We start from the raw sequence: 14,601 nt of genomic DNA, 5'->3' as shown, positions 1-14,601 counted from the left end.
TGTTTCTGGGGACTCTGTCCCCTTGGGCACATGAGCCTCGGCATCTGGGGGCCCCTTCTCTGACTGTGAAAGCTCTCCCAGGGCAGGGGGAGGGGCAAGGGCTCCAGTGCCTGGGGCCTGTGTGTGGAGGCGAGGCACTGTGACGTGTCCCAGCGCACTGGGATGTGGACCCGGGGTCTAACATTAGGTTCTAGCACTATCTAAAGAGTCCCCCTTCTTTCTCCCTGTGCATGTAAATTTCGTACAGTGTCACTACTGTAATGACAGCAGTCACTGATTCTGTAAGTGCCCTGTGTGCAAACTGTGATGCCAAGTGCTTGCTTTATCTGAGCTACATTACCATTCTGCCTAGTGCCCCCAGTGCTATTCTTACTTTACAGACGAGGTTCAAAGGGTTGAGAATCTTGCCAGAGGCTGTACAGCTAATCACTGGTTAAGCTGCACAGGGAGCTGCCAAAGACATTTAAAAGAAAAAGGATCCCAACGATACCTGCAGCAGGTGACTCTGCCTCTCCTGCCCCTTGTGGAGCCGCAGGGATGGAGGCGTCTGTTGGGTAGGTGGCTGTGTTGGCTGTTGGGGTCTCTTCTCCTGAGTACCAGCGGCCGGAGGACTCGGTTTCTAGACGCGCCTCTGCAGGACGCTGAGTTTGCTGGATCCACTCAGACTCTGGCTCGCTGGTGCTGAGGATCACATCCAGCCCTGAGGTGTGACCAGATGGGTCTCCGCGGACTTCAGTCCTGTCTCCAGAAGCCATGGGAGTAGCTGATACCTCTGTGCCCACGTCATAGCTGGGGGTTACCTCTCCACTCACTTCTGGACCAGCTGACCCCTCTCTGGGACCTTCATGAAAGGTCCAAGGGCTGCTGCTGGGTCCCAGGCCAGAGGCACTTGTTAGCGCAGATTCTGGGAAGGCAGAGGTGGCTTCTCGCAGATCAGTGGACTCAGGTGCCTCGCTACTAGCCTCGGGGGCCACCCCAGACTCAGGATAGGCAGACGACCCACTACTGGCTTCAGGCACCACTGATGGTTCTCCTCCAGGCCCGGGGAAGGTTGGTGTGGCCCCACCCATGTCCCCAGAGGCCGAGGATTCCCCACTGGCCTCAAACAGCACAGGCACGTGTGTCACAGGCGGTCTTTGGCCAAGTTCCTGGGAAACAGTTGCTTCGGTCACACCCTCCACAAACTCCGAAGTGATTAAAGTAACTTCTGGAAGTCCCGAGGTGTCCCCACTGGCGCTTGGGGATGCCAAAGATTCTCCACTTGTATCAGAGGTACTGGAAAAGTCACCGCTAAAATATGGAGTGCTTGGTGGCTCTCCGCTGGGTTCCACTATCCCAGACTGCAGCCCAATGAGGTCCACAGATCCAGAGTGGTCTCCAGAGTGAGCCCCACTGAGTTCCAACACGCCTGAAGGTCCTTCTCCAGCTTCCTGGGCGGGTGGAGCCTGAGTTACAGACTCCACCAAAGTTCTGTCTACCAGGGAGACAGTGGGGACACCTGATGGAAGGCCACTGCCGTCGAATGCTCCCGAGGGCAGGCTGCTCCCAACCTCGGCTCCAGAGGATTCTCCACTGACCTCAGCCACTCCACTCGGGAGCCCACTGAATTCTGGAGGCTGGGATGGAAACGCGCTGAAATCAACTGTTCCAGAAGGCTGCCCACTGACGTCCACCATCCCAGATGTGCCTGACAGATCTGTCTCCCCAGAAGGGAGGCCACTGAGCTCCACAGACCCTAAACCTTCTTCTTCTTTAAATGTAGTAGGGGTCACTTCCACCAAACTGGTGTCCACAAACGTAATGCCAGAAGATTCACCACTGCCACTCACAGTCCCAGAAGCCAAGCCAGGGGTCTCAGGGGTTGCTCCACTGAACTCTGGTGTCCCTGATGGCTGCCCGCTGAGATCAGGAGCCCCAGAGATTTCTCCACTCAGGTCGGTTACGCCAAAGGGATGGCCACTGCCAAAAAGAGCTCCAGAGGCCTCCCCACTGACGTCTGGCTGTCCGGAAAATAGTCCGCTGAGCTCGGCCATTCCTGACGGTTCCCCATGGATGTCAGGAAACTCAGATGGCTGCCCACTAACACCGAAGAGTCCAGATGCTTCTCCACTGAGGTCAGGAGACCCAGACGCCTGGCCACTGAGTTCAGTTCCAGAAGGGAGTCCACTCGCTCCCCCACTAACGTCCAGCTTGCCGAGGGGCAGCCCAGAGGTTTCTCCTACACCACTGATGCCAACTGTTCCCCTCCCTTCCAACTCGATTGGTGTGGTGGCTGTGACAACTTCCACCAACGTAGCATCCACCAGGGAGACAGTTGGGAGTCCAGAGGGCAGGCCACTGAAGTCAGGCAGGCCAGAGGCCGGGCCACTTCCAAGGTCCACTCCAGAATACTCACCACTGAATCCAGATGGAAGGCCACTTGCTTCTGGAGCTTGTCCACTTCCTAGAGTCCCTGACGGCAGTCTACCAAAGTCCAAGGGCCCAGAAGCAGAGCCCACCAAGTCTTTTCCAGAAGGAGACCCACTGACGTCCTCAGCTCCAGAAGCTGAGGTCTCTAGACTCTCCCTTCCAGAAGGAAGTCCACTGACGTCCTCTACTCCAGAGGCAGAGGTTTCTAGACCTTCTCCTGCAGAAGTCAGTCCACTTACATCCTCTACTCCAGAGGCAGAAGTTTCTAAACCAGCTCTTTCAGTAGGAAGTGAACTGATGTCCTCTACTCCAGAGGCAGAAGTTTCTAGACCTTCTACTCCAGTGGGAAGTCCACTGACATCCTCTACTCCAGAGGCAGAAGTTTCTAGACCTCCTCTTTCAGTAGGAAGTGCACTGATATCCTCTACTCCAGAGGCAGAAGTTTCTAGACCTTCTCCTGCAGAAGTCAGTCCACTGATATCCTCTACTCCAGAGGCAGAAGTTTCTAGACCTCCTCTTTCAGTAGGAAGTACACTGATGTCTACTCCAGAGGCAGAAGTTTCTAGACCTTCTACTCCAGTGGGAAGTCCACTGACATCCTCTACTCCAGAGGCAGAAATTTCAAGACCTCCTCTTTCAGTAGGAAGTACACTGATGTCTACTCCAGAGGCAGAAGTTTCTAGACCTTCTCCTGAGGGAAGCCCTCTGATGTCCTCTACTCCAGAGGCAGAAGTCTCTAGACCTTCTCCTCCAGAAAGAAGTCCACTGACGTCCTCTACTCCAGAGGCAGAAGTTTCTAGACCTCCTCTTTCAGTAGGAAATCCACTGATGTCCCCTAGTCCAGAGGCAGAAGTTTCTAGACCTTCTCCTGAGGGAAGCCCACTGATGTCCTCTACTCCAGAGGCAGAAGTTTCTAGATCTCCTCTTTCAGTAGGAAGTGCACTGATGTCCTCTATTCCAGAGGCAGAAGTTTCTAGACCTTCTCCTGAAGGAAGCCCACTGACATCCTCTACTCCAGCGGCAGAAGTCTCTAGACTTTCTCCTGTAGGAAGCCCACTGAGGTCTCCTACTCCAGAGGCAGAAGTTTCTAGACCTTCTCCTCTAGTAGGAAGTCCACTGACATCCTCTACTCCAGAGGCAGAAGTTTCTAGACCTTCTCTTTCAGTAGGAAGTACACTGATGTCCTCTACTACAGAGGTAGAAGTTTCTAGACCCTCTCCTTCTGTAGGAAGCCTGCTGAGGTCTCCTACTCCAGAGGTAGAAGTTTCTAGACCTTCTCCTCTAGTAGGAAGTCCACTGACATCCTCTACTCCAGAGGTAGAAGTTTCTAGACCTTCTCTTTCAGTAGGAAGTACAATGATGCCCTCTACTCCAGAGGCAGAGGTTTCTAGACCTTCTCCTGCAGAAGTCAGTCCACTTACATCCTCTACTCCAGAGGCAGAGGTTTCTAGACCTTCTCCTCCAGTAGGAAGTCCACTGACATCTTCTACTCCAGAAGCAGAGCCCTCTTGGCCCTCACCTGCAGAAGGCAACCTGCCAACGATTGTTGTGTTGGACCACTCAACTCCATGTTCATCTCCTGAGGCCAGCCCACTTCCCACAGGCAGGCCAGAGCCCACGGTGGAGGTGAAGCCACTGGGTTCAAGGTCGCCTGAGGGCAGTCCACTTGCGATGCCCCCTGAGGGCTGCCCACTGAAGTCAAGGTGTCCTGAAGCTTCTCCACTGCCTGTGAAGTCACCACTGAGGTCAGGGGCCCCAGATACCTCCCCAGAGCCAGGCAGCTCCGTCCCACTTGGCACAGAGAGAGAAGGCGTGGATGGCTCCTCTGAGGCAGAGGGCTCTGCAGTTGCAGAAGGGCCTTCTGTGAGTCCCTCCGCCGTTGGGCTGGTGGCAGGCCACGTGGCAGGGAGCCCTAGAGGAAAGGAGGAAGCAGGGTGAGGCACACATTCCCAATCTGTTCATTTGAAGCTCACGTGTGGAAGCTGAGCCCCACTCCTTCCACAGTGAGTCTTTCTCTGGAGAGTTCAGAGATGTGCCCAGAGGTTTCCTAAAATAACCACTTAAGGAAGGAGGTGGGAAGGAAGGGAGGAGGGGAGGAGGAAGAGAAAGGAGGAGGGGAAGTGGAAAGAAAGGAGGGAAGGAAGGAGAGAGGGAAGTAGGGGGAGGGGAGGGAACCAGCAAGCTCTCCAGTGCCCTCTGGCCTATTCTCCACAAGTTGTGCTTTGCGACTTTAGGGGGGCCCTGCCATCCACACCACATCTGGAGGTGGGGGCCACCACTAGAGACAACCCAAGGTCACCCTTCAAGTACTTTCATGTTTTCATCTCTTGCATCTTTGTGCTTAGGACCAGCACCCCCTGGGGGCTTGGCAGATAAGCAAATCCTGGACTCCTGGGCTGCAGTGGCTCTAGCCTCAAGCCTTCCCATACAGCTGCTGCTCCTGCAGGGGAGACATGGCCGAAGGCTTTTGTAAACATGCATTAACTTTTCAGTTCGGAAATCTGAACCTGGTGATGTACTGAGCTCTGGACAGTTGGCTTCACACAGAGGAGGTTCTTGGGGGGGTATGGGGACATGTAGATGACTTTAAGTGGGATCCAGAAAAACATTCTATTTCGATAGTTATACATTTTAATATATATAATATATTAATATATATAATATATATATATAAATTCATTGGGATGACAATTTATGGTCATTATCTATTTTAAATAAATTTAAATGTCTTTGTTTTTTTGTTTTTTTTTTTTTTGCTGTACTGGGGCTGAACTCAGGACCTTCACCTTGAGCCACTCCACCAGCCCTATTTTTGTGAAGGGTTTTTCAAGATAGTGTCTCATGAACTATTTGCCCTGGCTGGCTTTGAACCGCGATCCTCCTGAGTAGCTAGGATTACAGGTGTGAGCCACTGGTGCCTGGCATTAAATCTGTTTTTGGAAGCACATCCATTGAAAGAAAAAGGGTCGGTGTGAACAATGGCAGGTACAGAGGGTTCTAGATGTGGCTGGAAGGGGGTTGGGGACTGAAGCTAAACTTGTCTCTGCAGCCAGGGGGGCACTTTTCCCAGGGAAAACTCCCAAGTGGCTGCAGGGTCCTGAGCCAAAGCCTCATCCTCATGCCGAAGAGGACCGGGTGGTCCTTGTGCTGGGGAAGGGCAAGGGCAGGCCATGGCAGATCTGCTGAGTCCCACCTGCTCCACATTCTGGGAGGGAGGGAGGCCTGGCTTTGTATTTCTAGCACCCGAGGAGCACCAAGGCACCACCATTTATGAACAGAATGCATGGCTAGATGAAGTAGTGGGAAGCTCTGATACTGATTTTGTTTTTACTTTTGGTTTTTTGAGACAGGGCCTCCTTAGGAAGCCCAGGTTGGCTTCGAACTCGAGATCCTTCTGCCTCTGCCTCTTAGAGTGCTGGGATTACAGGCATGCACTACCCTGTCTGGCTCTCTGATATTCTTCTTTAGATGCACACACCCCTGGGGAGCTGACTCGACTAGGCACACACGTTACTGCACACTGCTTTAATTCAGTTTTCCCCCATACATGGAGCTACTAGATGTTAATGCTCCATGAAAAAAAAATGTAAAAAGGTTCTGTGGTCAGGTGTGTTTAGGACACACTGTATACATCACCTCTTCTCAGAAACTTACAGTGCACAGCAGCACATTCAAGGCTCTGAGAAGGTCTGCAGTAAGGAAAACTGTTAATCTTTCTTTAAACCTTGGGGGCCACAAAACACCTCAACAAGGTTTGGGGACTGCTGCTTTCATCTTATTAAGTCCCAGCTTAATGACAGGAAATTCTGGCTGGGGAGGCCTGGCACAGAGGAGGGTCATGGAAAAACCAAGGTGAGGAGACAGACTTCCAATCACTGCTCTCTCCCTGCCTCTTTCCTCTCTTTTGGGAAGCCTCCAAAGTCAGACTAAAAGGGTGAGGGTGGGGTGCCCACTGATTGGCCCAGGGCTGGAGTTTTGAGGGGGAGGCTGCCAGATCAATAAAGGAAAAATAGTGAATGTGTGTCTGGATGTGGGTGTTTTATGAACAAGTCTTCTGTGTCACTCTGGGGTAGGTCGTAGAGGCCAGCAGACACCCAGCCAGTGTCAGTGCTGGGGAAACAGACACAGGGCCCAAGGACAACCCCCACCCAAAGCAGGTGGGTGTGAGACTCCAGGATGTGACCAGAGTCCCACCATATCCACCTGGAAGCGGGGATGTGTAGGCTGGTTCCCATTCTGTCTGGTTTTCTGGCTCAATGGTGAAGTCTGGGACCGCGGTCGTCTCCTCCACGGGGACAGCAGCCACATCGGGCCTCACTTGTGTGACAATCCAGTCCTCCACTCCAGAGGGTGGAGTGGGCGTGCTGCCTTCCTCTTCTCCCGGAGAGGGCGCCACTGGTACACCTGAAGGAGATGGGGGCAGTGAGTTCCCTGCCTTGCCAGGGACCCATCCCAGGCCAGCTCTGCTGGAGGAACAAGGGGACTCTGAGGTAGGCCTGGCCCTACTGGACCTCCCACACCCCACCTGCAGTTCAGCAAGATAGCTCTTGGGCTGCTCAGTGCACGAGAGCCATCTGTACTGACTGTACAACTTCCTCTGAACACTGTCAGCAGTTCAGGTCAGGGTGTATCTCCTGCAGAACTACAGAACCTGCTCGTCCTTGCCCTGAAGATTTTATGGGTAAAAACTCATTTATTTCCTTCCTTCCTTCCTTCCCTCCCTCCCTCCCTCCTTCCTTCCCTTCTTTCTTTGAAAGTCCTGGAGTTTTGAACTCAGGGCCTCACTCTTGCTAGGCAGGCGCTCTACCACTTGAACTACCCCAACTCCAGCAACTTCTTTCTTGCTTTAATTATTTTTCAGATAGGGTCTTATCATTTTACCTAGAGCTGGCCTCAGATCACTATCCTCCTACCTATGCCTCCCTTGTAGCTGGCATTACAATGCATACCACCATATCTGCTTGTTGCTTGAGATAGGGTCTTGACTGCCTTTTGCCTAGGCTAGCCTCAAATCACAATTCTTCCAGTCTTCGCCTCCCGACTAACTGGGATTGCAGATAGGTGTGAACCACCATGGCTGGCTCTTCTAAACTTGTTTCTATCTCACAATGGCCTTATGAGATAGATTCTATTTCCATCTTGCAGATGCAAAACTGAGGCAGTTATATGAGCTGTCCAGGGTCCCTGGTGTAGGAGAAGCAGAGCTAATCTCTGAAGTCAAGCACCCCGCACCACCTCCATGCCCTCAATACTGCAGGACACTGCCTATCTTGGGGACAGAGGTTCCAAGTGTGTTAGGACCCAAAACAGCAGGGCGATAATTAAATTCTGTGCAGCCATCCTGGCATTTGTGGTGAAGGCAGGATTAATGGACCGGAGGGTAATTGTTCAGGTTTTGGCAGGAAATAGTGGATCGGGGAAGGTTGAGAAGGGAATGGAACTTCTCTGTAGGATAATAAAACAGCTGAGTCCATCGAGGTTCAGGGTGGGTGGTGAGGGGTTTATGGCTGGGAATTTACTGGAAGGCTTCCTGGCTTGGCTTCTGTTGCCCACAGCAGTGACAGGGTCTGGGACAAGGGCTTCACCATCACGTCTGGGAGGGAATTGGTCTGACCCAGTGGGGCTGAACTTTGGGGTTTTAAAAGGTGACCCTGGAAGTCTGGGAAACTTGGGGGCCCTCAAGTTTTCTTTTAAACTTTATTTGGAAATAATTATAGATTCACAGAAAGTTGCAAAGACACTCAGCTTTGATGTGTAATACGGAAATAATGGCCCAAGCTATTCTACAGTCTACAATCTTGGTCAGTGCATCTAGACCCTAGGGATGCTGTGAGAACTCATCCAATCAGAGCCCAGCAACGCCTTGGCCACGCCCACTGCGTTGCTTGATGACATCACCCTCGGAAGTCTATCTGGTAGAGATGGCTGATAAGGCAATACAGTTATGTCCATTGCATGGATTAATTAGAAACGTTGAGTGCTGGGGAAACAGACACAGGGCCCAAGGACAGCCATATGTGTGTATATGTACGTATGGTGAGTGCTGCACTTGCGATTATCCAGCTAATATCTGTATGTAACTCTCTTTGAAGCGGGCTCTATTTTGTCACCATTTATAGAGGAAGCAGAGGGCCAGAGAGGTTAAGTCACTTGCCCAGGGTCACATGGCTTTAAGTAGCAGAGCCATAATTCAGATTCAGGTCTGGCTGACTTTAGAGCCCCAGTTCCTCACTCACCTCCCTCTACCTTCTGCAGGGAACTTAAAAGGATGACCTTGCCTTGGGGGTCAGAGCCTAAAGCCCCAGCAGCCTTCCTCCTCGTTCCGCTGGGTTAGGGTGCCGGGGGCCAGGCGGGGGCGCGGGGACTCTGCTGGCACGGGGGAGCTGGAGGATCTGAGCTCGTACCTCGGAAGCAGAAGGCGTGGTGCCGGGAGAGCGGGTCCGGGAGGCCCGTCTGGTTGGGGTACAGGTAGACGGTTCGCACGCCTGGCTTGTCGCCGCCGCAGGCCGGCCGAGGGGTGACGATGGGGTAGCGGAGGCTGCCATCCGCCAGCCAGCCGGCGTAGCACTTGTCCAGGCCGCGGCTCCAGGCGGCGTAGAGCTGGCCCGTGGAGGCCAGGGTGGCGTTGTGGGACTCGCAGAACGCCCGCGCTTCCAGGAAGGTGAACTGCTCCTGGCGCGTGGCGAAGAACACGTCCCCTGCGGGCGGAGGAGCGCGCTGAGTCCCCGCGCCATCGCCCGCCTGCCCAGGCCGGTCCCCCACCTCCGCGGGCTCGCCAGACCCCGCCCCACACCGCTGCGGGCCCCGCCCACACGGCCACATGCCTACGGGCCCTTGCCCACACTCCTACGTGCCATACCCCGCCCACAGGCCCCGCCCACACCCCTACAGGCCCCGCCCACACTCCCCATAGGCCCTCTCCCACACGGCCACATGCCTACGGGCCCTTGCCCACACTCCTACGTGCCATACCACGCCCACAGGCCCCGCCCACACCCCTACAGGCCCCGCCCACACTCCCCATAGGCCCTCTCCCACAAGGCCACATGCCTACAGGCCCTTGCCCACACTCCTACGTGCCTTGCCACGCCCACACGCCTCGCCCACAGGCCCCGCCCACACCCCTACAGACCCCGCCCACACCACCTACAGGCCTTGTCACGCCCACACTCCTATAGGTCCCGCCCACACTCCCACAGACCTCCGCCCACACTCCTACAGGCCATGCCCACAGTCCTAAGGCCCCACCCCACCCCATCCACACACTCCCACACACTCTTATAGGCTCCACCCTACCCTGGCCCACCCTCCAACGGCCCCACCCCTCCACTCACACATGCCTATAGGCCCCACCCTGCCCCTCCCACATACTCCTGTAGGCCACACCCATTCAGCCACGCCCCCTCAGGCCACACCCCCCAATCTCACAGGTGATGAACTGCTGTGGTTTGCACTGGACTGAGGTTCAGACTCAGGGGCTCCCTTGCTAAAAAGGCAGTGTAATCTCCGCTCTGGGCACAGGTGCCACTCCACAGGGAAAAAGCTTCTACTCTTTTTCCTCCTTTTTGGAGGCCTTCCCCTGCGGCTTGCCTGGGCACCCCACAACCCCATGCGCTCTGGGCACCTGGCGTTATCACAGAGCAGGTGACTGCTGTAGCCCTGTCCCCAGCCCCTTGTGAGCTCGGTCAGGTTAGGGTTGGGTCCCACCTGGGTCAGGGAGAAGGAAGCTCACGTCTGCCCAACGCCTACTTGTGCCAGGCAGGCACTTTTCATACTCAGGTGGCCCCATTGTATAGATGAGGAAACAGGCTTACAGAATTTAAGTGACCTGGTCCTGCGACAAGTGACAGGCAATGCTGAAAATTTCTAGCACACTAGCATTTCTCAAATTGGGTTCAGTGGAATAGTAACTTGGTGATTTTTCACTGAAATGAAACTCACTGCTTTTTAAAAAGCCAAGTGTTTTCTGCGCCGCTGGGGGAAGCCACCTGAAATATCCCAGAGGGACAAAGGAGCTTGAACTGAGAGAGGGCTGGATGGGCCTTCTTCCTTTCCACTTTCCAAGTGAATCCTTTCCACTCGGATGGGAATGAGCCTGAGTGGGTGGTAATGTCCCCTCCTCTTGTGTCCCCCTCCCCTCGGCCCCCTGCCCATCTAGGGCCTGGAATGCGAGAAGGTAGCCTGTACCTTCGAGCTTGTCCACATAGCAGTAGACATCATAGGTTTCTGAGGACGGACGGATGCCATAGGTCCTGACTCCTGGGCTGCTGTCCTTGTCCCCCACACAGGGGGTCCGTGGGCTCACAATGGGGTATCTGCAAGAGAGAAGGGAGAGGAGGATGGATGAGGACTCGTTCTGGTGGCTGGGGAGGCCTGATGAGTTGTCTGCCCCCCTGCAGCAAGTTCCTGAGCAGCTCACAGAAGGGTCTGGGGGGTACCTGGGGGACCCCTGATTTCAGAAGACAGCCTGCCACACGGAAGAGCATGGTGGGGGAAATGACCAAGAACTTAACATAACCCAGTGCCTGTCACATCACTGTTGTAGCAGGGAGGAGGAGCAGAAGAAAACAGTCGACCTGAGTCCTGAGAAAGTAGCAGGGAGGTAGGGATGGCAGAGCAGAGAAATCTGAACATGAAGAAGGTCACGTAGCAGCAGGGAGGGGAAAGTCACATAGCACTAGGGTAAAGTAGCCAATAAAATTAAATATAACCATATATGGATTAGACCTTGCTTTTTTTCTGTAACCTGCTTGCAAGGGTCTATAAGGGGAGACCCCTTTGTTCTTGGGGCTCAGCCTTTGGACATGAGTCTGCCGAGTCTGTGCTGGCACAATAAAACTTTGCTTCCTCTAATTGCCTCAAGAGTCCCGTCTCAGTGAACTCCCGCAACACTGTCACCATCTTTCAGAATATGCCTTGGAGCTGTGGTGTCCCTAACGAACACATCAATCCACAGAGGGCTGGTGTACACTGTACTGGGCATTGTGCCAGGTGGGGGGTCCCTCAGGCCTGGCCTCTTGAGGGTGGGGCCAGGGAGGGACAGGCTGGTCCTTCACCTGACGGTCTGGTCCTGCAGCCAGCCGGCGTCACACTGCTCGTAGCCTGCCTCGTAGGCTGCCTGCAGCTGCTCTGGTGTGGCCATGACCGCCCCGGTGTCCAGGCAGGCCTGCCGAGCCTCCTCGAAGGTCAGTGAGTATCGGGTGGACCCCGGGCGGTAGTGGAACACGACCCCTGGGTGTGGAGGAAGGGGAGAGAAGGAAAGAGAGAGATCAGCTTCCTGTGCCCTTGGACTCTAAGCCACCCCCTCCCCAACTCCTCCATTCTAACATTACGGATTTATCTGGGCAGGTCAGGCTGACTCGGTGAGATTGTGAGCGTGTTGGTGTGTGTCAGGTTCCATCTGTTCCCTGCTCCCTGACAAGGCCCCGTGGAGGCCACACCAGAACATCTTTCCTGTTCATGGACTTGCTGTGCTATGTGACACCCCAACTCTCCGAACACTCACTGAGCACAGGAGCTCCAACTGCCTAGCACAGGGCTGGAAGCACTTTCTAGGAAGAGTCAGATAGAAACTACATCAGGCTATTTATTTATTTGTTTTTGAAACAGGGTCTTTCTTTGTAGCCCATAGGGTTTGCTGGTCCCAAACTCAAGCTCCTCCTGCCTCAGCCTCCCGAATGCTGGGATTACAGGTGTGCACCACCACACCTGGCCTCTGTATTAGTCTTTGTGGGCCACACAATTTTTGTTACAACGACTCAGTTGAACCACTATTGTCCTGAGTTAGGCATAGGCAACACGTTAACACATGGGTATGGCTTTGTTCCACTCAAACTTTATTTGTGGATGCTGAAATGTGAAATTTATATCATTTTCACATGTCCCAAAATATTCTCCTTTTGATTTTTTTTCCCCTAACTACTTAGGAATGTAAAAAGGCCATTCAAAGTTTCCAGGCCACATAAAAATAGCTGGATTTGGCTCGCTGACTACAGTTTGTTGATGGTTGTCCTGGCAGGAGGACAAGGCTGGGCTAGGCCTCAGGGCCCCCCAGAGCAGTGGTTTTTAAGTGGGTATATTTTGTAGAGGTGCCTGATGAGTGGGGAGGGGCAGGATGGGGGGCACCCTCGTTTCTCTGCCCCACTTTCACCTGCTTGACACACACCTAAGTGTTCATATGTGACTTCATCTGAGTGTCCCAAACCTCTGTTTTACTGATGAGGAAGGAAGCAGGCTGGCCTCTTCTCCCCTGCCTCCAAGACATTGCCCAGGGGTGGCACTTACCTCCTGGCAAACGGGGCTGCCCAGGGACCTCGGCTGCACCTGGGCCAATGGTCACCTGCACCACCAGGTCCTCACTGGTGAAGGCCGTGACAGGGCCCAGCCTAGGCGTGGATTCCTCAGGAAAGCCCCAGGGTCTTGTGGCCGATTCTGTGCCGTTCTCCTCCTCGGGGAAGACCGTGGAGCCCACATCAGTTGCCTCAGGCTCCAGGGCGGTGGGGGAGACACCAAAGATGGGCTTCACAGTGAGGATCTCGTGGCCGCGGGCCTCCCCCTCCGTGATGTTTCGAGGCAAGGGCAGCTCCACGTCGGGCCAGGTCACCGTCTGGATGGTGATGTCCTCCTCACCACCCACCCCGAAGAAGTTTTCTGGGATGTCCACAAAGTCTTCACCTGGGACCGGGGACAGAGACAAGCTTTAACCACACAGCCTGGGACTGGCCGGAGGGTGATTAGCGGTGAGCACCTCCACCTCCTTCTGGCTTGCCTGTGTCACCAGGCACCTTGGAGACCTGCAGGGGGGACCTCAGCTGTCTGAGTACAGTATCTCCCCCATATCCTCAGGGGCATTGGTTCCAGAACCTCCCATGGATACCAAAATCTGAGAATGCTCAAGTCCCATACATAAAATTGTATTGTATATGTATATAGCCGTGTGAGGGAGCTCTTTATCCTTTAACTATCTCTAGATTACCTATTACACTTGATGCAATGTAAATGCTATTTAAATAATTGTCATATTATAAATGTTTGGGGAAGAATGAGGAGATAAAGGTTTATATTTTTAGTACAGAGGCAAGTTTTTTCTTTTTGGTGGAACTGGGATTTGAACTCAGGGCCTCACGCTTGCTAGGCAGGTGCTCTTACCCCTTGAATCATTCCACCAGCCCTTTTTTTTTGGGTTGGGTATTTTTCCAGATAGGGTCTCAAGAACCAGGTGCCCAGGGCTGGCTTTGAACCTCTATCCTCCTGATCTCTGTCTCCTGAGTAGCTAGGATTATAGCCATGAGCCACCAGCATCTGGCTAAGAGGTAATTTTTTTTTTTCAAACATTTTCAACCTGAGATTGGCTGAATTGGTGGCTGCAAAACACAGTGATAACTAATAAGATATTGACGAGTCAGCGTGCTGCTTAGACAATCACTTCCCACCTGACGTCCCCTCCTGCCCCACCCCAGCTGCCCCTCTGCCCATCCTATGAGTGACACTCTCGACTCTTGCAGAAGGTGTACTTGTGCAGCCATGCAGGTCTGGCAGAAAAATGCAACTTGCTTAGAAAGAAAATTCATGAGGGTGATAAATTCAGAGTGGTTAGACCATCAAAAGATTAAGAGAGGCTCGGGGGGAAAGTCCTAATTATTTTTTGCAAAATGAATCCTCTTTATGTGTGACCGATCAGGCTGGAGAAGTGAAACAGGAAGTGAGCTGTCACTGGGTTACCACCAATTCTGTTGTAAAATTTAGCTAACTCCTCTCTGTGTCATTCCTTTTTCTCCCCCCTCCAAGAATTAGTACTTATTATAATAAGTAAGTGATAATAATTGCAATGATATTAATGTGTTAAATAGAAGATTAAAAAAACTTATTTAAAAAGTTTAAGTCTAATTTGTCAAAACAAAGTCCCCAACTTACTCTTACTCTTTTAAACTCAATTAAAAAGAGCAGCTAACAGCGCCCTCCTGAGGGCTCATGATGTCATAACAGGCCCCCCATCTTCCCATCAGAGGAGGCGTTTGAGGCTCTCAGGACATTGACTTTCCTGGATTGTGTGGTAGGTGGGAGATGGCAGAACAGCAATTCAAGCCGGAGGAAACACAGACTCTAAAATGCATGATTCAACTGTCTGCTCATCCAATGAGACAGGACTGGACATGCAGCAGCTCCAGTGCCCCTACCTCAGCCCTTCTTAGG

The 14,601-nt window shown here is 53.2% G+C and overlaps 1 protein-coding gene across 3 annotated transcripts in view; it reads right to left on the bottom strand.

The window, feature by feature from the left end:
• Positions 1-14,601, bottom strand: part of Acan (aggrecan) — a 61,006-nt gene that overhangs the window by 12,669 nt on the left and 33,736 nt on the right. For all 3 annotated transcript variants that reach the window (XM_074061478.1, XM_074061476.1, XM_074061477.1), the window contains exons 7-12: positions 12,694-13,083; positions 11,466-11,640; positions 10,597-10,724; positions 8,814-9,107; positions 6,613-6,813; positions 491-4,321 (exon numbers count right to left, since the gene is read on the bottom strand). In XM_074061478.1, the coding sequence (XP_073917579.1) occupies positions 491-4,321; positions 6,613-6,813; positions 8,814-9,107; positions 10,597-10,724; positions 11,466-11,640; positions 12,694-13,083 (5,019 nt within the window). The remainder of the gene's footprint in view (positions 1-490; positions 4,322-6,612; positions 6,814-8,813; positions 9,108-10,596; positions 10,725-11,465; positions 11,641-12,693; positions 13,084-14,601) is intronic.

The sequence above is a fragment of the Castor canadensis genome, chromosome 19 (assembly GCF_047511655.1).
Source record: "Castor canadensis chromosome 19, mCasCan1.hap1v2, whole genome shotgun sequence".
NCBI lineage: Eukaryota > Metazoa > Chordata > Mammalia > Rodentia > Castoridae > Castor > Castor canadensis.
The sequence above is the reverse complement of the archived record's forward strand: the minus strand, read 5'-3'. Positions and strand labels throughout refer to the sequence as shown.